At 56.6% G+C, this 21,639-nt stretch overlaps 2 protein-coding genes across 3 annotated transcripts in view; both read left to right on the top strand.

The window, feature by feature from the left end:
- The window catches only part of NHEJ1 (non-homologous end joining factor 1), a 77,275-nt gene extending 76,138 nt beyond the window's left edge, over positions 1–1,137 (top strand). The window contains exons 7-8 of one of the 2 annotated variants that reach the window (XM_036022838.1): positions 36–154; positions 627–701. In XM_036022838.1, the coding sequence (XP_035878731.1) occupies positions 36–154; positions 627–701 (194 nt within the window). Of the gene's footprint in view, positions 1–35; positions 155–626 lie in introns of both variants that reach the window. The other variant, XM_028509949.2, reaches the window with a different exon arrangement.
- A 12,769-nt stretch (positions 1,138–13,906) lies between these two features.
- Positions 13,907–20,538, top strand: IHH (Indian hedgehog signaling molecule). The gene is made up of 3 exons (XM_028509648.2): positions 13,907–14,786; positions 17,202–17,463; positions 19,103–20,538. Exons 1-3 carry the CDS (start codon positions 14,475–14,477, stop codon positions 19,759–19,761), a joined length of 1,233 nt encoding a protein of 410 aa, XP_028365449.1. The 5' UTR covers positions 13,907–14,474; the 3' UTR covers positions 19,762–20,538.
- The last annotated feature ends 1,101 nt before the right edge of the window (positions 20,539–21,639 follow it).

Raw genomic sequence — 21,639 nt, forward strand, 5'->3', positions numbered from 1 at the left:
TCACCGCTATCTTCCCTTGATCTTTCTGATTTCAGGAGATCCTCAGGCCTCGGGGAGTGCCTCCCCCCACAGAACCAATAGCCAACTTCCGAGCCAGCTGGATGAGCCGGTTTCCTCGGCACCAGCCCACCCGGAGCCCGAGAAAGAGCCCACAGTGAGTCGTGAGCAGCTTCCTGGATCGCGTCCTCAGCACTGGCACTGGCGGAGTCCACGCCTATAGTCCCCAGGTCCACGGTCCCTGGAGTAGCTACCTGGTGGACGCTGTCTTCATAATACTGGCGGATATTTGTCACCGGGCTTGCACACTGCGGCTTTCTAGATGGAGAGTCACAGTTTTTACAGCTCCTCTCTGCAGTTCTTGTACCGACTGGTGGACCTTGACTTCGTTTCTACCTTATCCCACTGCTGTGGTCTGTGGGGTTGTTCCCGGGGAGAGAAGGGATATATTCGCCTGTTGCATAGGGTCTTATATCACCTTCACCGCCTGGCATGGACTCCAAAACACTGTGCTGGCCACTTCGAGAAGGCCTCACCCAAACCAGGGCCACGGGAAGAAGAAAGTTCCTCTCCTAAATGAAGTGGGCGTGTTCAAAACCCCTACTAATTTGGGTTTCTTTTTTTCCTAGGGTACTTCGGGCCCTGTGCAGAGACCTCAGCTGTCCAAGGTCAAGAGGAAGAAGCTAAAGGGGCTCTTCAGTTGAACTGCCTACTCTCTCAGCCGCTGAGGGTGGACGTGGAGAGTAGCTTCCTAGGGCCGCCTTGAAAGGAGCCCCTGTGGCAGCAGTGTCTCTGCCACCGTGTCCCAGTCAGAGGCAGGCTCGCCGAAGTCCACCCAGGGCACTGGAGGCCGCCTGAGCCGGTACTGTTCAACGAGCGAATCTTGGCTCCAGCCCCTCGGGCACTGGCCTTCCCTGTCCAGGTGGAAGCCAGTCTAGCTTTCTAGACTGGTGGAGGGTCCCTGGACCCAGGACCCTACCGTGGGCTTCAGGTATACAGGACACGTCAGCAACAAGGCACAACGCACTTAGGAAGCCTTGTCTACCTTTCTCAGGCGTCCCCCTAGCCAGTCCCAGGTGCTCCTCAGAGACACACTCCTCCCGTTAGCATGGAATAAAAACCCTCACGCTCCGCTGCTTACTTGGTCTGTGGAACCCATTGCCCACTTCACTTCAATGGACCCCACCCTGCTATTGTCTCGGGTTCAAGTCCACACCCGCAGTCCAATCCTTCAGGCTCTTCTCATGCGTCTCTGCCGTGGGTGTGCTCAGCCCCTGCGTGGGAACGTTAATCTTGAGAACTCTCTCCGTGGTGGGCACCAGGCGGAGCAGACGGCCTGTGCTCGCCTTTGCCCAACTGATGTGGGTTTTTTTGTGGTGGTGGTGGGGGGTCTGATTCCAGGGCGTAGACAACAGGTTAAACCACAACACGGGGTCAATATTACAAAAAGCTTTGAATCGCAGGGCCAAGGTAGTTGCCCACTGGAGTGAGAGAAAAGGGAGTTTCACCTTCCCTTCCTTCCCTCCACCTCAGATAACATGGTAACTAGAAGAACTAGGAAAGATGGGGTGACAGGGAACAGGAAGTGGCCGCAGGAGCTCTCTGGGACAACGTAACTGACCTGTAGAATGAATAGTGCGTCACGAGAAAAAAAAATGTAAAGGCTCTATGAGATAGGCAGAATCTTAGACGGTTTAGGAGGTCAGCTCTTTGGGCAGATCTGGCAAGATTGAGCAGACCAGGATTCGCCAAGTCCCTTGGCCTTCTCTGCTAGATGTTAACTGGGAGCCGTTAGGTAGAGGGAGGGGTCCGGGGCAGGATGCACAGAGGTCTTCTCCGGTTTATTTACATAGGATCGCCAAATGCCTCCTCACCCTCATATCCTCCCTAGCTGGAACCGGTATTTCCGTCCGTATGCCAAATCATAGGAGAACAGACAGTCCAAGCAATCATGAAATAATGATGATTATAAAGAGAGCAACAAGAATAATGCTTATTGAGCTGTTAATGTACACCAGGTTAATAAGCTCCTGGCATTGAATCCTCACAGCATCACGTGAGGGAGGTGCTGTTGACCCACTGGGGAACGGAGTCCTGGAGAGATGAAGTGGCTACCAAAGGTCACACAGCTAATGAGCGCAGCCGGCACTTGAACCCAGAGAGCTGAGTTCGTCATTCTGCACATTATACTGAGAACATTTTCCAGGAAGGTTGGCAGGTCCTCCTTTCCCGTCTTTTGCTACAACATCCTTCTCCTGGGTCCCTGCCTACTTTCAATAGGTTGTTCTCCTCCTCATTGCTCTTCAAGGCAGGACACTTTAAGGACTCTGGGGCTTACCCCCTTGTCTTTCCCCTCAGGCAGAGTCGGAGAGCTCCACCGGGGCTCACCCCAGGTGCTGCTGATAGGGGCTTTCCCAGTCCCCAGAGTCCTGGGGTGCATGCACCCCACAGCCGTGACTGTCATTGGAGTGAACTGGGATCCAGGAAAGACAATCTACAGGCGGCTCGTTTTGTTATTTAGTTTCTTTTTGGCATAACTTAGATAGCCAGATTTCAGGACCTACAAGATATGAGACCACACGGAAAACGGAATGACCTCCCCAGCAAGCGGGGAGAAAATATGGGTTCTTCACTTGGGTAATCCCTCTACCTTAAGAGCACGGTCTCCAGAGCAGGCATTTGTATTCACAGGAGGACCAGGGGGTTGTGAATCCCCCCATATTATGAGTGAAATCATGAGGGCATGCTTTTTTCATGTTCCCAAAAGAACGTGTCCTTTTTTAAAAGGTTAAATAAGAATATGCCTAATGACCGCTCCGTCCACTGCCCACTCTGTCCCCAAAGGTCGCTGTCTCCACGGGGATACTGCCCAAACACACCCTTCTGTAAACATTGCTTCCAGAGGCCCTGCCTCGGGCCTCCTTGCCCTGAAGCTCTTACCCCCCAAACCCAGGGGTGGTGTCTGCGAATCTTGCTTCCTGGGGCAACTCCAGGGAAATCCCTGCCTTGACAAATGGGCCTACCCAGGCTGGACTCCAGCCCTGCCCCCTGGCTCGGGCCCCTCCCCGAGGCCCCCAGCCTGACCCAACCCCCACTCCGCATGCACATAAAAGGGTCGAATTCTCGTGGCTGCTCCATAAATTTTATTCCGTAAATATTAGTTTTCCCTGTGTTTAATAAAGCAGTGGCCCACCTCCCCGCCTACCCGCCCGCTCCCCGGGGCCGGGGTTGGGGCCAGGGCTGGCTGGTGGGAGAAGGGACTCTTTCAATTGCTTTGGAGTATTTTTAGAAAAAAAAATAATATAAGGTGGTTTACACGAGCAAGCCAGCAAACCAGGAGCAGGACTGGAGACCTCGAGGAAGTTCCTGCAGGAACTTGACCTAAAAAGTAGAGAAATAGCGCCACCTAGGCTGCAAGGCCCACTTGGCCTGGCTGGCTGGCTGGCTCTCTGCTCTCCCCTCCCCCATAGCCAGCCAGGACGGCCAGCTCTTGCTGGAAGGGAAATCTGCATCCCTTAGCACTCCAGCTGGGCAGCACCTCCTCGCCTCCGGCCTCACCGAGGGCTTTCCCAGCAGTCCTTGAGGGCAGAGCTCAGGCTGGGTCCTGGAAAATCCCACTGGGGTCATTCTCTTTCCTCCTGTCACTGTCAGCCAGCCTCCCAGGTCAGGGAGTGTCTCCAAAGGAGAGTCAGGTTATTGAGAAAGGAGGAAGGAGCTTCTGGTCTCCGTCCTCACGCTGAATCCTGAGGAGCTCGTCCCGGAATTCCGAGGGCGTCAGGTGGCACAGAGTGAAGCTGGTGCTCCTCTGCTCTGGACTTGGGGAGACCCTGTTCCTGTCAGATCTGGAGCCCTTCTCGTGTCTGATGCGGGTCCCCCGCGGTGGGGACTCGAGTCTGCTGCACACTCAGGGCCCCTGCTCCCTAATTTTACCTTGCGGTATGCCCGAACTCCCTTTTGTTTTCCTCCTCTTCGTTTAAACCGCCCAATTTCCCAAGCCCTTCCCTCCTTCACGCTGGTCCTCTGGCGATGAGCAGGGGCCCCGTGTACATATTGTCAGTACAAAGATGGCGGGAGGAGCGAGAATGGACAAGGTGCCTCTTCCCCGGATCCTGGCTTCATCTCATATACTTGGCATTGCCACCAGGGCATTTTCTTCTCTCCAGCAATGATGTCCCTCACTTTCTCCTATGACAGCGCTGGGAAGACTGGCTCCGGGGAGTGTAGAGGAAACCTAACATCCACGTCATAGCCTCTCCTCCCCGATGTGGGGAGCTCCCTTCGTCTGTTCTGCTCGCCCCCCACCCTCTGTGCTGTTAACGTAATCTGTGTTTAGATACACGTTTTTGTGTGCTTTTTGTTTTTGTTTTTTAAGATTTTATTTATTTATTTTTAGAGAGGGAAGAGAGGGAGATAGAGAGAGAGAAAGAAACATCAATGTGCGGTTGTTGGAGGTCATGGCCTACAACACAGGCATATACCCTGACTGGGAATCGAACCTGGGACACTTTGGTTCACAGCCTGAGCTCAATCCACTGAGCTACGCCAGCCAGGGCTTGCTTTTTGTTTTCATTCTTCCATTAGATTATACCACTTGGGAACAGGGTCCATTTCCGACCCTCACTCAGAAACTATCCCCGTGGAGGTATTACACCACCAAAGGGTACAACTTACATTAACTGGGTTTTCATACAATCAGGAACATTTCTAAGCTGCTCTGGTGTTTTTCTATCTTCCGATTTCCCTGGAGAAGAAACTGTTCAAAAGGCGTGACGTATGACAGGGAAGCCACCACTCTCAGATCCCAAGGCCCGTGTCTTCTCACCCCTGTCATTGACGTCAGCAAACCTGTGGGCTCACAACAGTGACTACACCGGGCACTTCGATACAGAGACTGATGCCGGAGGAGAATGGAGCCCGCGCTTGGGAGGGAGGGTTTCTCTGAGATGCTGTGACCTCCTGGAAGCTGATGCCGGGGGTTCCTGTTGAAGGTTCCCATCGCTCGGGTTTTCTTTCCTGTTCTCTTGGACGGGGCCTCCGGAGATGCCGCCCAAGTGGGAGGGTAGACCAGGTGCCTGTGCGTGAGGGAGAGGGATCCGAGGGAATCCCTCTCTGCTTGGGAGGAGCTACGAGCCCCTCTGTCTTCCATCTTTCGTTCCAGACTCTTCAAGAAGTCCTTCTTCATCTCCTAAGACTTCACTTTGGGGCTCTTCCCCTCAGTGCTGGGGTCTCACGTCTCCACCCTGGCACATGGGAAGTCGTTAGGTAGCACCAAAGCATTCTAGCACAGGTTCAAGTGTTCTTCCCGGCTGTTGAGTCCTCCCTGCGCTCAGTTCCTCTGTCCTGGAGCCCAACAGGTGTTGCTCCGCCCTCCACACTCCTGGACCCTTTCACTGAGTGCTCGCCTGTCCTCACCTAACTCTCACGGGCTCCTGAGGATCTGAGCCAGCCCAGGGGAACCCGGAAGAGGCACTGGGAGAACTCCAGGGTGTGGGGAGCACACGGCCATTGACTCACCTGGGAAGACTGTGCCCGGATCACTCGTCCTGCTGGGCCCGGGGCCAGGAGTTAAAGGAGCATGCAGTACCACACTCTTCCTCCCCCCCAGTCTGGAGTCAAACACATTAGCAGGGTTAGAACTGGGGACTCGGACTCTGGGGCTGCTTGAAGTCCTTTCTGAAACCTGGGTGTTGTATTTGCTTTTTCATATTGGCAGCTGGAAGGGGAAGCCCATCCCAGCTCGGCATTGTTGTCTAACATGGTTAATCAGATCCTATAATCCTGCTGTGGAAATATTGGGCCTCACTCAAAACAATAGAGACCAAGAATATTGTGGTTAAATTTCAACCAAGTGCCTCCCTGGCTTGTTTGCCTAACCCCTACCCCCCTCTCCCGGGCCAGAGTCCTCCTCGCTTTATGGACCCCTGATAGGATCGACAGCGGTCAGAAATCGGTGACGGGAGAAGGGAGAATGGAGCAGGGGAAGGGTAACCCTCCCGACTGGCACTCTGTCCTGCCTTTCCCCACCCACCCTGGGCCTTGAAGGATGAGCTGGGGGCGGTGAAAGGGGCCAGAGTTGGTGGGGAAGGCCCTGGGCGCCCGAATCTGTGTCCCGGGCTCAAGAGCAGTACTTCTGGGAATCCTGGGTGGTAAAGAGATCCCTTATTCAAGACAGAAAGAGCCTGCTGCCAAGTCAGAAGGAGAGACTCCCAGTGTGATTGATTATGGCTGCCTGGCCCTTCCAGGGCACAAAGCAATGCCAGTTTTTGTCCTATGTCACACCTGGGAGACATGGGATGACACCGGTTGGGGAAGGGGAGGTGGCGAAAAAATTTTCTGTTTGATCAGTAATCTGGTATAACAGCAGTATAAATAGTACTAATACTCCGATGACGTATGAAGGTAACACTGACACCCTCACTGCAGGGGCTTTCTGGTAGGGGCCATGACCCTCCCCGACGTGGTGTTGCTCCCAGCAGTGAGTCCGAATTCGGTGTGGTGGGATAGTCCACATGATTAGAACAGTGGCACAGAGGGAATAGACACGCTGTACAATGACACTGCGAATCAAAAAAGATGCAGTGCCTGGACGCTAAAGGGGAAAATCAACGTGGTGATACATTCGGCACAAGGCAGAGGCCACCCATCCCTCTTGCAGACGGCCAGCCATCCGGCTTGTGAAGTGGCCGACTTCAGGTTTGTGCCGGTCAGTCATGCATCCCCGGTGCCCGGGGCACAGGCTGCAGCCACACTGTGTCACCAGTCAGCGGGGCCAAGTACAGTGAGGCCCCAGCCCAGCGGCGTGGACGATTGAATGGTCAAAGTGTGTGCGCATTTCTGGGATCTGAACAATGAAGTGGCAGGACCGTGCCAAGTGAGACTGCCTTGGCTCCGCCTGTTCATACAGCGTGGAGACGGAGGAACAATAAAGAGCACTCGGTGTTTCTCACCTAGGGTGCTTGCTACGTGATCGTCCAGGGCCTGACGTGGTGCCCATGGGTCATTCATCAAAGCCGTTTTGAAGCTGGGACAGCTTGGTGGGAGCTGAGCTTTCCACTGGAAAGGCATCTGGAACACCGGTCCTGGAACTGAGACTCTGAGGGGTGTATGTGTGCTTCTGGGTAGGAATCTCAGAACCAAATTAACGGCAGTCATCAAATGGAATCGTGGCAAGTATGGCACTGACATCAGAATGATCTAAAGGTGATGGAAAACATTTCAACAGTTAGGCAACTTGAATAACTAGTGGGAGGATCCCATGAGAACAATGGTCGCCAGTAGATGCTTCGGAGAATGGGCCACATTCCTGACCGCACGGGTGGCTGAAGAGGCTGAGCTGGTTGGTTAAACCTCGTGCTGCACGTAGACTGGGGAGGCGAATGGGAAAGTTCCACGGCAAAATCCCTGGTCATTCGAAGGAATTCAGAGGAATGGCTGGGTTTGTAGGAAATATGTTGAGAATGAGATTGAAAACTCCGTTTTCGAGAAGAAACAGTACACGTTCATTTACTCAAGTCATTAAACGTATAAAATACCTTGCTAGCGCCCCGCCGATAGGTGTTCTGCTGTGTACATCTGCACGCACATGTAGATGTTATGTGTGGCCGCAGAGACAAGGCTCTTGCTTTCAAGAAACCTACAGTCCAGCGATGATGTTAAAAAAGATTTTTTTCTTAAAAATTTTTCAAGTGTGTGAAGTACAAAGTGAGGGCCATGACTATGTATCTCTTTTAAAGTTTAAAGAATCATATATAACCCCGGCTGGTGTAGCTCAGTGGATTGAGCACAGGCTGCGAACCAAAGCATCGCAGGTTCGATTCCCAGTCAGGGCACATGCCTGGGTTGCAGGCCACGGCCCCCAGCAACCACACATTGATGTTTCTCTCTCTCTCTCTCTCTCTCTCTCTCTCTCTCTCTCTTTCTTCCTCCCTTCCCTCTCTAAAAATAAATAAATAAAATCTTAAAAAAAAGAATCATGTATAAATGCTATTTTGTTATCTGCTTTTACTCCTGTTTAACTATGTTGTGTCTGTATTTACACTTCAATACATAAATTTCTTCAAAGGATGCAGTATCTTCACTCTAAGTTTTATGGAGAGTTTGAAAAATACCCTCATCATCAGAAAGGAGGAAGTCAAGCTCACACTATTCCCCCGCCGCCCCCATGGCTTCATCTCCGACCTCCTTGCCGTTTCTCTAATCTGCAAGCACTTGAGGGCCTTTGCTCCGCGCAGCTCTCCCTGCTAGAACACGCTCCCCTGGTTCTCCACTTAGCTGAAGCCCTCGCCTCTTCAGGTCTTTGCTTAAGTTGCCCCGTCTCACTGCGACCTCCACTGACCACCCCGCGTAGCATAACCGCCTGCCCCCTGACCTTGCACCCTCTTCCCGCAAGCTGGCTGCACGCCCAGTCCTTTCATCCCATTTTATGTTTTGTGCTCGGAGTCCTTATTCCCTTCTGACACATTATATATTTGACTTCTTTTTATATTTGTGTTTAATTGTCTGTCTCCCCAATGCCTCCCTGCTAGAATAAAGCTCCACGACAATGGGAGCCTCGGGTCTTGCATTTGCTGTTCTCTCACATCCCCAGCACCTAACACAGTGCCTGGCACTTAGTAGGTGCTCAAAAATAGTTGTTGCCTGAATAAATAAAGAGAGATGGTCTCTCACACACACACATGAATACACACACCTGCTCACACCAGCAATATCTTGAAGGTAGCTTAGAAATGTGCGGATATAAATGAATGTAATCCTTGTCGTCTGCAGCAACCAGGTGTAAGGTGAGAGTGGGGCCTAACTACCATTTTGTTAGCTGTAACCACAAGACAATGAGTTTATCATTTTCCTGAAACTAAGACGAGAAGTTATGAAAGAGCAAGTGACTATATACCTTCTCTATTTAGCTACAGACCCCCAGCACCCTTAGGGGACTGCCTCTGCCAAGGGAGACTGGTGAGACAATGCAGGCGACCAGGGCGAACGCAGTCACAGAACACCGACAGGCATGTCGGGAGCATGGCTTGAGTGTTAGAAGAGCAGTACTCCTGGCCCCCTTTCCTGAGCCTTCACTGGGCTGGCGTTTTCCAAGATTCTCTTTAAGGAACAATTTCTTCCCAAACGGAGACACTGGGGTGGAAATGAAGCCCACTACTTAGTAGGCATGTTATTATCCACCTACAGACATACATTTATATGGATGCTTCCTGTCTATAAGAGTTTCCCACAATCTTTAGTCTCTGCTATGAGGGGGAAACACACATCCTGTTTGTCACTAATTCTGCTGCCTTTTCCTCCCCTTTCAAAGTCATCAAAGCCAGGTCTTCAATGCTTGGATCTCTCTGAAGTGCCTTGTAATGAGCTTACTGTTTGGGCAAAGGTAACTTGACATTCCCATTTCCAATCAATAGCTAACTTTCAAAGCATTGTTCGTTTGGAGTGGCTCTAATTGGTTGTCCAAACGCATTCCGGACTGATCTGAGGCTTGAAAGGCAGACATGATCCCATTTCTGCATATGGGAGATTTGGTGGAGTTGCTAACCTCTGTTAAAAATCCACAGCAGAGGCTAGAGTGCTCCCCACTAGCCAGGGAAGTGGTCAGGCAAACAGAGTGTGAGGTCTTAAAAGCCCACGATCAAGATAACAGAGGAGTCCCCTCGATTCAGAGAGAAAATGAGTGAGTTTCAACAAAGGTCAACAACCCAGCATGCTTGTCCTCACTGAGAATCACCCACCAAGAGCCTGGGTTATTAAGGAGTCAAAGAAGCTGGATTCCAGCTCCAGCTTCCCCACCTACAAGCTCTGAACGTCAGTTTCTCATTCGTGAGGTGAAGATAACAGCGTCAACTTCGTAAGCTTTTTACGAAGGTTACGCCGGCTGATGTTAAGGAGCCTCACCTTCGCCAGATCGTTCAGCTGGGCTGTTCGTCGGGTACGAGTGCCATGATCTGTGCTGGGATCTGTGCTGGGATCTTCGCTGCCCTTTTCTGAGGATCTTCATTCTTGTCATCATTCCTGTCCCTCCTTCAACACTGATTTTCTCCAAGACATCTCACCTCGGACTCATTGTTTCTTTCCTTTTTTTTTTAATTAAATTTTTTTCAGTTACAGTTGACATTCAATATTACATTAGTTTCAGGTGTACATGATTGTTTCTTAGCTCCATATTCTTCTAGGCCAAGTTCATCTTATCTATTAACTGGTTTATGATACATTATTCTGTGGTCATTCATGAGCGGCGTTCATGGCTTTGTCACTGCCTGTTATTTCCATGATGTGTCTTTAGGTTTAAATAGTAAATGCCCAGAGGACAATGACCGTGTCTTCTACTTTTCTGTTTGCACTTTCTGTCCTTAGGTGCCTACGATACCAGTGTACACAAGGCAGATGCTCCCTAGTAGAAAGAACTAGGGCCTCCTAATCCCCACTGCCGTCTTGAGGCACACGTACATGAGCATCCTGACTACCCCCCCCCCCCCATGGGCAATAGGCACCAGCGAACTGGGACTACTGCTAGCGGGCCCAGCAGAGAAGAGCAATGCATTCTACATAAGATTTGTACTTACAGCTTGTATTTTAACCCTCTCATCAACCCTATGGGGTAGGTGGTATTTTCACTTTATAGACGAGAAAACGAAAATGTAGAGGAGTCCAGTGACTTGCCCAAGGCCATGCGGGTTGCAGGTATCAAAGACAGTGTCCAGGCACAGATCTGCCAAGTCCAGGCCCAGTGCTTCCTCTACTAGCCACAGCTGCCGTGCACGGAGCTCCCAGAGGGTAGGTGACTAACTGCATTCCCGACACTTGTTTGCTTGTGGCTCCGCACCATGGCTTTAGAGCAGGGTTGGTCTGGCCAAGTGGCAGGATGTGGAGAAAAAGACTAGTTCAATATAGAAGTATGGACCTACACAGAGTGTGTGTGTATATATATACATTCACAGGCACACACACATATATGAACATATCACTATACACTATATTTGTACTATAACGTTACATTCAAGATCGGCTGTAAACACTAACGCGATAGTCTACCAAACAGATGTTAAATTATCAGGTTCTGGGTGTGTTTCCCTCCCCCCTCACCCTTACCTTCCAGCCTATTTTTCCAACTTTCACTCTTGTGAGCAAAAAAAAAAAAAGTTAATATTCATCAGGTTATGCAGAGAGCTAGCTTTTTCTTGTTCTCTTCAAAATGGAGATGACCGCGGGGTGCCGAGCTCTAAAAGTGAGAGAAGAAAAGTGACGTGACCCACTGGCCCGGGACTCAGATGTGAGGTGCCCCGGTCAGGTTCTGTCACTGCTGCTCAGACCCCAGGCCTCTGGTGGCTCCACTGTGGACACTTCAGTTCTCCAGTTTCCCTGCTGACAAGGCCCTGGCAGTGACCAGAAAAAGAGCCAGCCTTTTTCTGATAGATCTAATGGACTGGCCCGACTCAAAAGCTACCCTTCATCTACGGAGCAACTAAGAACATAAGCAGCCAAGAAGTGATCTCTGTCCTTAGGCCCCAGTCAGATAAAAAGTGCTCTGAGGTCGCTACTGTAGAAATCGGGATGCTCCTAATTTCTCCCCTCCTCTCCCCCTTCCTCCGCTGAAGGAGATTGGACTGATGCTGACCTAAATTTGAGCCTCAGCTCTTGAACCACCACAGTGTCCTGAGAAAAGACTATATATAGCTTTGAAGTAAAAAATCTCCAGGTTCAAATCTTAGCTATGGGATTACAAGCAAGTTACTTTATTTCTAAAGCTCTGGAGCTGTAGATCTGTAAAAGGAGGATAATGACGACTGCGTGCAAGGGTGATTGTGAAGATTTACTAGGTGTTTAAAGCACCTGTCATAGAGAAAATATTTGGTTAATGTCAGCCCCATCTGCTTCTCCCAGTACACACCCTAGAAGAAAGGCAATGTTAATAAATCATTGTAGATTAGAACTTCCGAGAAGATCTCAAAGAAGTAGTCTTTCACTTGGAGGAAAGGACATTGAAAGGGAATCTGACCACTCTTCAAGAACAGGCACGCGAGATAATCAGGACAATGGCCATGGTCACTAAGGCCAGAAAAAGAGGAAAGGAGATGGATTTTCATCAGAAAGGTAGGAAGGGAGGAAGATTAAACTTGAGGCAAAACTTGTGTAGACAGTGATTATAAAAGGCTGGGGTAGGTGGCCATGGAACCCTACAGGATTTCCTCCTTGGGAACTCCATAGAAACGGAGCTCCTGTTCGTCTGGGTTGGGAGAGGTGTTGACCTGGCTGCGTGGTCTGCCCCAGAAATCCGAGTGGGGCTGGGGTGGGAGGCAGAGACAGTGCAGGGACAATTCTTGAACCCGGAAAACACAGGTTAACACGCTCTGAAAGCTTTGCAGGAAAAGAAGCAACATCAGAGTGATGGGTGACTTGGAGACCTGGGATCGAATGTTAATGTGAGGATGCGTGAGGAGGGGGGAGGACGTGGGAGCCAAGGGGGAGAAAAGGAAACAATGCCTTTTGTTTCCAAGGGACACAGAGCCACCCTGAATCCCCTGCTGTGGGCCTCAGTTTCTCGTAACACAAAGTGCTTGGGTTAAGCACTCTCCCGAGTGAGTCCCTCCCAATTCTGAGCTTCTGTTCACAAAACTGCTCCAGAGAAAATGTGCTGCATCTATGCAAAGCACCCCCCCCCAGCCCCACGCACAGGCTGTGCTGGGGGAGGGGTGCTGCCCAGAGAGGGCCACCGCATCAGCCCTGGGGGCACAGCCCGGGGCTCACGTCTTCCCTGCCCCTCAGGAGCCAGTTGCTTACCCTCTCTGAAATTCTACTCTCCACTTGTGACGTGGGGGGACTGTAGCTCATGTGAGCTTGTGAGTGTGCTTGTTTATTGGGGGCGGTGTTGTGAGTTTAAGTTAAATAATGCAAGTAGAATACTTGCTATAGTAATATAGTTCCCCTGTTCTAGGCACGTAAGTAGCAATAAAACTGTACTTATTGTATTAATATTCTTGTAATGAGAATGTTTAAACCTTCTAATTTCTCAACCTTTATTTCTATTGCTAATGACTTTGTAGAATACACCTCAACCAAGTCAAATGTTCAGTTTGGTTTTTTGTTTGTTTTTAACACACGTGCGTATTAAAATACGTGCACAGCCCACGTTCCCTTCTCCGGCTGCCTCTCCGTAGCCTATGTCCTTGCTAATGTGTAAAGCAGGTCTAAAAGAGCAATTATTTAGCAAGTCCTGGTTGCCACTGGCTTTGCATCTTTTTTTTTTCTTTCATTTTTAGCAAGCCCCGCCACCGAGCTCTGGGTTGCCCCTCTTGAAGGTGGCGGCCGCGCAGCCCCGCATCCTGTTGACGTCTCCACTCTGGCGGCACTTCTCTGCACCTTGGCCTGTCCCTTGGCAATCCCATCTGGCTCCTTGTAACAGCGTTTCCAGCCCCCCAGACCCTGCTGACTCTCTCCCAAGGACGGACGCCCCACTCCCAGCTTCACACCCGCGGGCCGTGGGATGTGCGCTGAGCTGATACAGAACTCGGCTCCACCGAGCCGAGAGGGAGCGTCTCCCGGGCCGGGGTGGGGCACCAGGTTACCAGTGGCCTCCTGCCTTTTGGGTTTACTTCCCCGCAGGGGACACCGTAGGCGGCTGTGCGGTCCGGCCACAGCCCCCCGCCCCTCGCGTCCGGCCGCGCCGCGGGTTGCGGTCGCCGTGGGGGTGGCAGCTCCTGTCCGGGAGGTTTGCGCCTGGCGGGGCACCCCGGAGCCGCGGGGAGCCCAGAGGCGAGGCCAAGGCGGGTGGGGCGCGTCGGGGCGGGGAGGGCAAACTCAGGCAGCGCAGGGGGCGCCGAGGGCAGCGGGCGGGCGGGCGGGCGGACTCGCGGCGGAGGAGCGAGCGGGACGAGGGCTGGCTAGTGCCGGGGGCCGCCCGCCCGAGGGGGAGGAGGCTGTGCTGCCCTTGCCGCAGGTTCGCTGTCGAGCACACAGGAGGCAGGGACATGGGCAGGGTGCGGTCTGCGCGGGGCCCGAGCCCGGATCTCTTCCATTTCCCCTCTCACTCGGCCCCGGGCTGCGCCGCAGACGGCAGCAGCTCCCGCTCCGCCCGAGCCGCCTGACCGCCGGGCCGGGGTGCTAACCGCGGGGCCCGCCAACCCGCCGGCCCCGGCCAGCCCAGCCCAGCCCGGCGGCCCGCAGCCCCGCCGTCCGCCGCCCCCCGCCGCCGCCGCGTTGCCAAAACAAACGGGCCGGCCTATTTATTGGCGGCGGGCGAGCCGGGCAGCTCAGAGTCGAGGCGCCGAGGGGGACAGCTCGCCGCCACCAGCCAGGGCCCCGGGCCCCCGCCCCGCACCTGAGTCCTGCCGGCCCTGCGCCGCGCCGCGCAGCCCATGGCGCCCCCACCCGGAGCCCCCCGGAGCCACCCCGACGCCTGAGCCCCCGCAGGGCCCGGGTCGACTCGCCCACCCATCAGCCCACCAGGCGCCCTCGCCCGCCGCGCTCCCGGGCTCCCGGCCATGTCTCCCGCCCGGCTCCGGCCCCGACTGCGGGTCTGCCTGCTCCTGCTGCTGCTGCTGGTGCCCGCGGCGCGGGGCTGCGGGCCGGGCCGGGTGGTGGGCAGCCGGCGGCGGCCGCCGCGCAAGCTCGTGCCACTCGCCTATAAGCAATTCAGCCCCAACGTGCCCGAGAAGACCCTGGGCGCCAGCGGGCGCTATGAAGGCAAGATCGCGCGGAGCTCGGAGCGCTTCAAGGAGCTCACCCCCAATTATAATCCCGACATCATCTTCAAGGACGAGGAGAACACGGGCGCCGACCGCCTCATGACCCAGGTGAGCGCGACCCGCCCTCCCGGCTCCCAGGGCGCCGCTGCCGAAGCACCGCCACCTGCCCGGCCCTACCCGCCCCTCTGGCACCTTTTCTCGACTGGCTGGCACGCCCTCTGGCACCTGCCCCTCTCGCCAAGCCCAACCGTCTCATGCCCAAGATGGGGCAGCCAGGGGTCCCGGCGGGAGTGTCGGCATCCCCGAGCTCGCCGGAGGCTGCGAGAAGAGCCCCCCTGCTGCTGAGCGCCACGGCCCAGCCAGCTGGCCGCGGCCCCACAGCCCCGGGAGCGCCGGCAGCTCCGGTCAGACACGGCACCCGGAGGCACCTCGACCCGGCTGCCTCCTGTGTGCCTCTGGGACCCACACGGTCCTTCCAGGCCCGACCCACCGCACGGCTGGGTCTCTTTCAATTAGAAGACACTCGGCACCCCGAGACGAAGAAGCTCCGGGTACAGGGGCCCCGCGGCCTTTCCTCCACGCGCGCTCTTGGTTTGATGCGCTGCCTCCTCCTGGAGCCGCGTCCGGGTGGGGTGTGGGGTTAAGGAACAGCGAGGAAGATGGAGGTGGGAGAGAACTCGCCAGGAGAGCGCACGTGCCTGCCTAGAGAGCCGAGCGGCACAGCTGCGGTCGAAGGGTAGAGGGCAGGGGCGTTCGGGCTCCGGGATCGAACTTGGGGGATCCCTGGGCTCGGTGGCAGTAACGGGTTGGACTGGAAGGGAGGGACTCGGGTGCCGGGTACCGAGGAGGCAGGGAGCAGAGCTGAAGCCAGTCTCTGCGTGCTCGGATCCGCGCTGGGGTTTGGGGGGGTGGGGAGTGAGGGGCGGGGGTCTGGTGAGGAGGCGCAAACTTTCTTCCCTGCCACGGGGTCCGCAAGGGAAGAGACCTACGTTCCCTTCCTCAGCGGCGTCCCGGGGCTTCCCCCACAGCCGGGCAGCCCACGTCCCGTGCTTTAGGAAAAGCAGCTAGACCACGGCCCTCAGCATGCGCCCTGGCGCCGGGGCTGGACGGCCAGAGTCGGGGCGAAGGTTGGCTGGTGGCCGGGCCGGGCAGGGCGCAGAGGAATGCAGATAAGGATCCGGGCCACGGGCTGGGCAATCATTGACAGCGCGCGCCCGGGCTCTGGACCCGAGGAGGGGGTGGCGGGGGAGAAAGGGGCGGGGAGCAGGGGCGCGCCAGTGAGCATAGGTGGGGAGCTAGGATCCCGGAGGCGAGAGCACGCGGAGCTCCTTCCTGAGGCAGTGAGCGTCCCAGCTGGTCCGCTGGCCCGGTGGACGGCCGGGCCTTGCGTCCTAACCGCTGTTGGCTCCTGGGAGACCGAGTCCAAGGGTCTGTGGACCTGGGCTCTGCGGGTGGGGGTAGGCTGAGACACGGGCTGCCCGAGCCTGGCAGCACCTCGAACTTCAGAGCCGAGGACCGTGGAAGGACCCCCTCTCCTGCCGGCCCCTCCCCCAGCCAAGTGCCGGGTCCTTTGGGCTGCAGGCTCGCGGGGAGTCAACACAGACGGGCGATCTCTGCCGTCCTTACCGGGGGCGAGGTTCTGCTCCCATCCCAAGTGAGGCGGAGGGTGAAGCCGGCTCCCTGAAATTAGAAGCTGGGTTTCTCAGGTCTCTTCCCAGACGCGGGCAGCGCAGAGGCGCTGAGGGGACATTGCATGCTTTATTTATAAGCCCCCGGGAGTCCCTCGTAGCGGGAGCCGCTCGGCGGCGCCCTCCATCGGGCCAAACCAGCACCAGCCTTTCCACCAACGTCTGGTTCCAGGGCTGTGGTATTTCGGGCACGGGTGCGGGCAGGGTTTGGACAGAAGCGGGTCCCAGAAGGAATGCTTTTTGGCGCCCGAGGGATCCAGGTGGTACCGAGATTCCCTCCAACACCCCCCCCCCCCCACGCTACGGGGACTCCGCACCTGCCGTGCCTCCGGGGCTGGTGTCCCCGGGCCTCAGCCCTAAGGCTACGGTGACACCTACTGGGCGTCTCCGGCCTTGCACGCCTCGCAGGCCAGCCCCAGGCGGTCGGCCCCGCTCGCATCCCTCCAGGTAGCAGGCCGTCCCTGGTCTCCGGTGCCTCGCTGAGACGGAGGGCCTGGGCGCTGGAAAGGTGTACTCGGGTCTGTGGAGGAATCGGTACACCCAGCGGGGCAGAAAGAGTACAGAAGGGAGGGGCTACTTCTCAGATAAAGGAGCCCCAAGGGTGCGCGGCTGGCCGCGACCTCCAGATGGGAGGCGTCGCAGTGCGGTCCAGGGCCCTGGGGCAGCCAGAAGTTACAGCGGAAGGAAGCGAGTCAGGGCTCTGCGTCCCTACGAGAGAGCGAGAGCGCGCCCTGCCCGCTTTCCCAGCCCGGGCGGGCGCTCTGCGAGAGCGAGGCAGAGCCTCCACCCGCACGCGGACCAGCGCCTCCCCCAACCCGGTGCTTTCCTCTCGCAGCGCTGCAAGGACCGCCTGAACTCCCTGGCCATCTCGGTGATGAACCAGTGGCCCGGCGTGAAGCTGCGGGTGACGGAGGGCTGGGACGAGGACGGCCACCACTCGGAGGAGTCGCTGCACTACGAGGGCCGCGCAGTGGACATCACCACGTCGGACCGCGACCGCAATAAGTACGGACTGCTGGCGCGCCTGGCTGTGGAGGCCGGCTTCGACTGGGTGTATTACGAGTCCAAGGCCCACGTGCATTGCTCCGTCAAGTCCGGTGAGCCGCTGCCTGGGGACTGGGCCCGGGGCCGGGGCCGCAGGGCATGGGCAGGCGGCGCCACTGAGAAAGTGAAGAGACCCGCCCGGGGTTGGAGGCGGGAACCCCGGGAAAGAGGACGTCGGCGGCGCTCCCCACTTCTGCTTGTGACCGCCTGCTCCTCCCGGGCCCGGTAGTGTCAATGGCGAGAGCCTAGGGAGACAGGGCCCTGTTCCGGCGCTACGGGGGGCCAACCTCGAGGTCCACAGCACAGAGCCCACTGCAGGAGGTTCGAGACAGAGCAAGCTGAACCGATGTGGAAGCCAGGCTGTGGCAGAGACAGCAGGCCCCACCCAGCATGGTGCAGAAGGGAGGAGGGCGGGTGGATGGTCAGGGGCCAGGGAGGGCCCAGAGGTTCAGAGCCCACAACCAGGCCTGCTGGCCAGGCCACTTAGGGCACCGCGTCTGCTCCTCCCAGGGGGGCGCAGGCGTCCCCAACCTCTCCCTCGGGGCCCTGAAGCTGGGCCTTTTGGGGCAGAGCCAGCCACGAGGGCCAAAATAAACAGAACCGACTCAATAAAGTGGATTTTCCCAGATTTGCCGCCTTGTTGATCGGAATGGGCAGGCATTGGGGCCCCGCCCCTCGCAGATCTTGTCAGTGTCCCTGTTCCCCACACCGAACCCGGTCACGCGTGCTTCGGACGGTTCCCGTGTGACTGCCGGCCGGCCCCCCCCCCCCCGGCTGTGGGTGCAGCCCTCCACGCTGGCACAGGCAGTAGCCGCACTGCAGACCCTGCACACAGAAACCAGGCCCTGCTTTTTGACTGTTCCCAATTCCCGCCCCCCACAGTGCTGGCCCCACCCCCGTCTGCCCCCTCAGCACTTTCCTGCCAACAGTGTCCACTTCAAGTCACACGGGCCCCTCACCTGCAGACACTGGCGGGTGCCAGCTCCCAGGGTGGCCACTGCCATTCACTGTCCCTGGCCCCCAAACACTGTTCTCCATCCCACCCACTGATGCCACCGTGTCCTCCTCCTGCACAAGGACCGACCCAGCACACGAACTGAAGACAATGATTTCACCCTGGCCGCTGAGCGGGGGGCTTCCCCGGTGTCTGTATTCTCCCCTCGGCTGGTCCTCCTCTCACTTCCGTTTAGACTCCAGGGGCCAGCTCTGGCACAAAAACTTGGGGTGTCAGTGTCAGAGAGCAATTCTGGGGGAGTGTCTGGCTAAGGGGTGAGAAATAATGGCACATTCAGACCCCGGAGGAGAGGCTGCAGATTTCTGGGTGTCCAGTCACAGCAGATCGCCGCCCTGGCTCAGCTGACCTCTGACCTCTCTGGCCGCTCCACAACATTGTCAGGATTGAGGGCAAATGGGTGGCTCCATCTGGACTTCCAAACGGCCGTTTTCTCCTCGCTCAGTGGAGCCACAGTGTGCTCCTCTCACTGGCCAGGGCTTAGACTGGGGAGCAGGGCAGGGATCACACTGTGGGTTGGACTGGGTTCAAGGCTGCAAGAAAAGTGGGGAGAGGGGCCAAGACATGGTGATGGGGGCTCCCGGGGAGCAAGGGGCGGTCTGGCTGGGCTCAGGAGGGGTGCTGTCACTGGGAATCCGAGCATCACAGCAGTAACGCCTTCATGTCCCTTCTTCCCACAGAACACTCAGCGGCAGCCAAGACAGGCGGCTGCTTCCCTGCTGGAGCCCGGGTGCGCCTGGAGAGTGGGGTGCGTGTGGCTTTGTCAGCCGTGAGGCCGGGCGACCGGGTGCTGGCCATGGGGGAGGATGGGAACCCCACCTTCAGCGAAGTGCTCATTTTCCTGGATCGGGAGCCAGATAGGCTGAGGGTCTTCCAGGTCATCGAGACCCAGGACCCCCCAAGACGCCTGGCACTCACACCCGCCCACTTGCTCTTCACTGCCAACAATCACACAGAACCAGCAGCCCACTTCCGGGCCACGTTTGCCAGCCAAGTGCAGCCTGGCCAGTACGTGCTGGTGGCCGGGGCGCCAGGCCTGCAGCCTGCCCGAGTGGCAGCTGTCTCCACACACATCGCCCTTGGGGCCTATGCCCCACTGACGAGGCACGGGACGCTGGTGGTAGAGGACGTGGTGGCCTCCTGCTTCGCAGCCGTGGCTGACCACCACCTGGCGCACTTGGCCTTCTGGCCCCTGAGACTGTTTCACAGCTTGACATGGGGCAGCTGGACCCCAGGGGAGGGTGTGCACTGGTACCCCCAGCTCCTGTACCGCCTGGGACGGCTCTTGTTGGAAGAGAGCAGCTTCCACTCGCTGGGCATGGCCGGGCCAGGCAGCTGAGAAGACCCCTCCGCTGTCCTCCCGGAGCTGCCCAACTGGATCCAAAGGCCTCCCCACCAGGAGGGTCCTGAGCCTGGGGCCCTGGATCCCACCATCTCCTCCACCACAGAGATACACCATTGAGACTTGACTGGGCGATGCCAGCGTGTCCCACACCCCCACCTCCACCATCTTGATGTGGTGACAGAGATGGAGGCTGAGCTGGCAAGGGGAGTGCTCTGTCCTCCTCACCTATAGACCTCCAGGCTGGCACGATGGGTCCCAACCCGACCGGCTCTCACTACGACTTTTCATACCTGCCTCCCCCAACGGGGAGAACCCATTCCATCTGTCTTAGACCCCCCTTCGGGGGGCTCGCACCTCAGTTGATGCTGCTAGATTCCCTGGGAGCCGGCAGGGAGCTGGCTGGACTCAGCGCTGCCCGGAACTGAGAAGGCCGCAGAGTGGGGCAGCCCTCCTGGCCATCCTGAGACACGTCCTTCCTCCCTGGCCACACTCCTCGGGACACATCCAGAGACTGTCGCTGTCAGCGGGCGGAGTTCTGTGTTCCAGCCAATGTGATCACAGCGCCCGGGCCAGGGGAGTGAGCTCAAGGTTCTTGTCGCCCCTGCCCAGGCTTAGCCCCCTCCTCTGCTGAACCGTGACCCCCACCCCTCCTTTGGTCAGTCTCCCCCACCTTATTTATTGGCACCAAGGGGGAAGCCTATGGGACAATTTGGGGGATGTTTTGGTCTTTTCTTCCTTTTGTAATAAAAATTATTTAAGTTGTTAGAGCCAGAGAGTCCTGGTTGCTGAGTGGGTGCAGTACATGGGTGGTCTGGAGCCAGGGGTGGGCCCGTCCTGGGGCGTGCTCACCTTCCCCTCACGGCAAACCCTCCACTGCTCCACCCACTCTGCAGGGCCGGCCTCACCGGCCGCTCTGTGAGGTCCCAGCAGAGAGCTGTGCTCTACGCCAGGCCAGGCCTCGCCATGCCGACCCCGAGGCTGGGTTGGAGACAGAGGTGAGGTAGCTAGTCTGCGGTCGCTTCACGCATCCAGAACCACGGGCTGTGCTCTAGTGAAGGTGTTGTCCCTGCTTGCTCCGGTCTCTCTTGGGGCCTGGGTTTCTGACCCTTCACTGAGATAACGGGCCACGGCAGGACGCGATTCCGGAGAGTGCACCTCTGCCTGCGGCCCCTCCTGACTTCCCACCTGAGTCAGGGCTCCTTAGCCTGGCAGCGCTCGGACTTCAGAATCACCTGGGCGGCTTGTTTAAAAGTTATCCTTGGCCCGACTTCCAAGATGGTGCTTGAAGAGATCCAGAGTGAGGCCCATGAACTTACTTGTCCAAATACCCCAAACATGGCTGGTGGTCCACACGCCACATTCTGAGGAACATCGCTTAGTCTAGAGAAGGCCCAGTGTGTGGCCCAAACCGGATGACCCCCCCCACACACACTTCATTTTCTCTTGGTCTTTTCATCCCAAGACAGGTATTTCTGTGCTCGCTCCAGGTTAGCTGATTCCCAGGCTCAGTGGTTCAATTGTTACATTTCAGGAATTTCATGAACCAGTTGGTAGAGGCTGTGGTGGGACAATTTACACCATGGAAACTGGTGTACACTGCAGATCAGAACTCCCTGCGCTGTGGAGGGCCCTACAGAGAGTGCTGAGTGGGGGCGGATGGGGACAGGGCGGGTCAGATTCTCACCTTACCCATGCCCCGCCCCCATGGAGGAGAAGTCCAGAGAAAACTTCATTCCCTGGGGACTGTGTCATGGGGGCAGGGGGAATAAGCCCCCATGGGCTGTAAGGAATAAAAACTGCTATCATGCCCTGGTTTGTGTAGCTCAGTGGACTGAGTGTGGGCTGCAAACCAAAGCATCGCAGGCTCGATTC

Source organism: Phyllostomus discolor, chromosome 4 (genome assembly GCF_004126475.2).
Source record: "Phyllostomus discolor isolate MPI-MPIP mPhyDis1 chromosome 4, mPhyDis1.pri.v3, whole genome shotgun sequence".
In the NCBI taxonomy this organism is placed as follows: Eukaryota; Metazoa; Chordata; class Mammalia; order Chiroptera; family Phyllostomidae; genus Phyllostomus; species Phyllostomus discolor.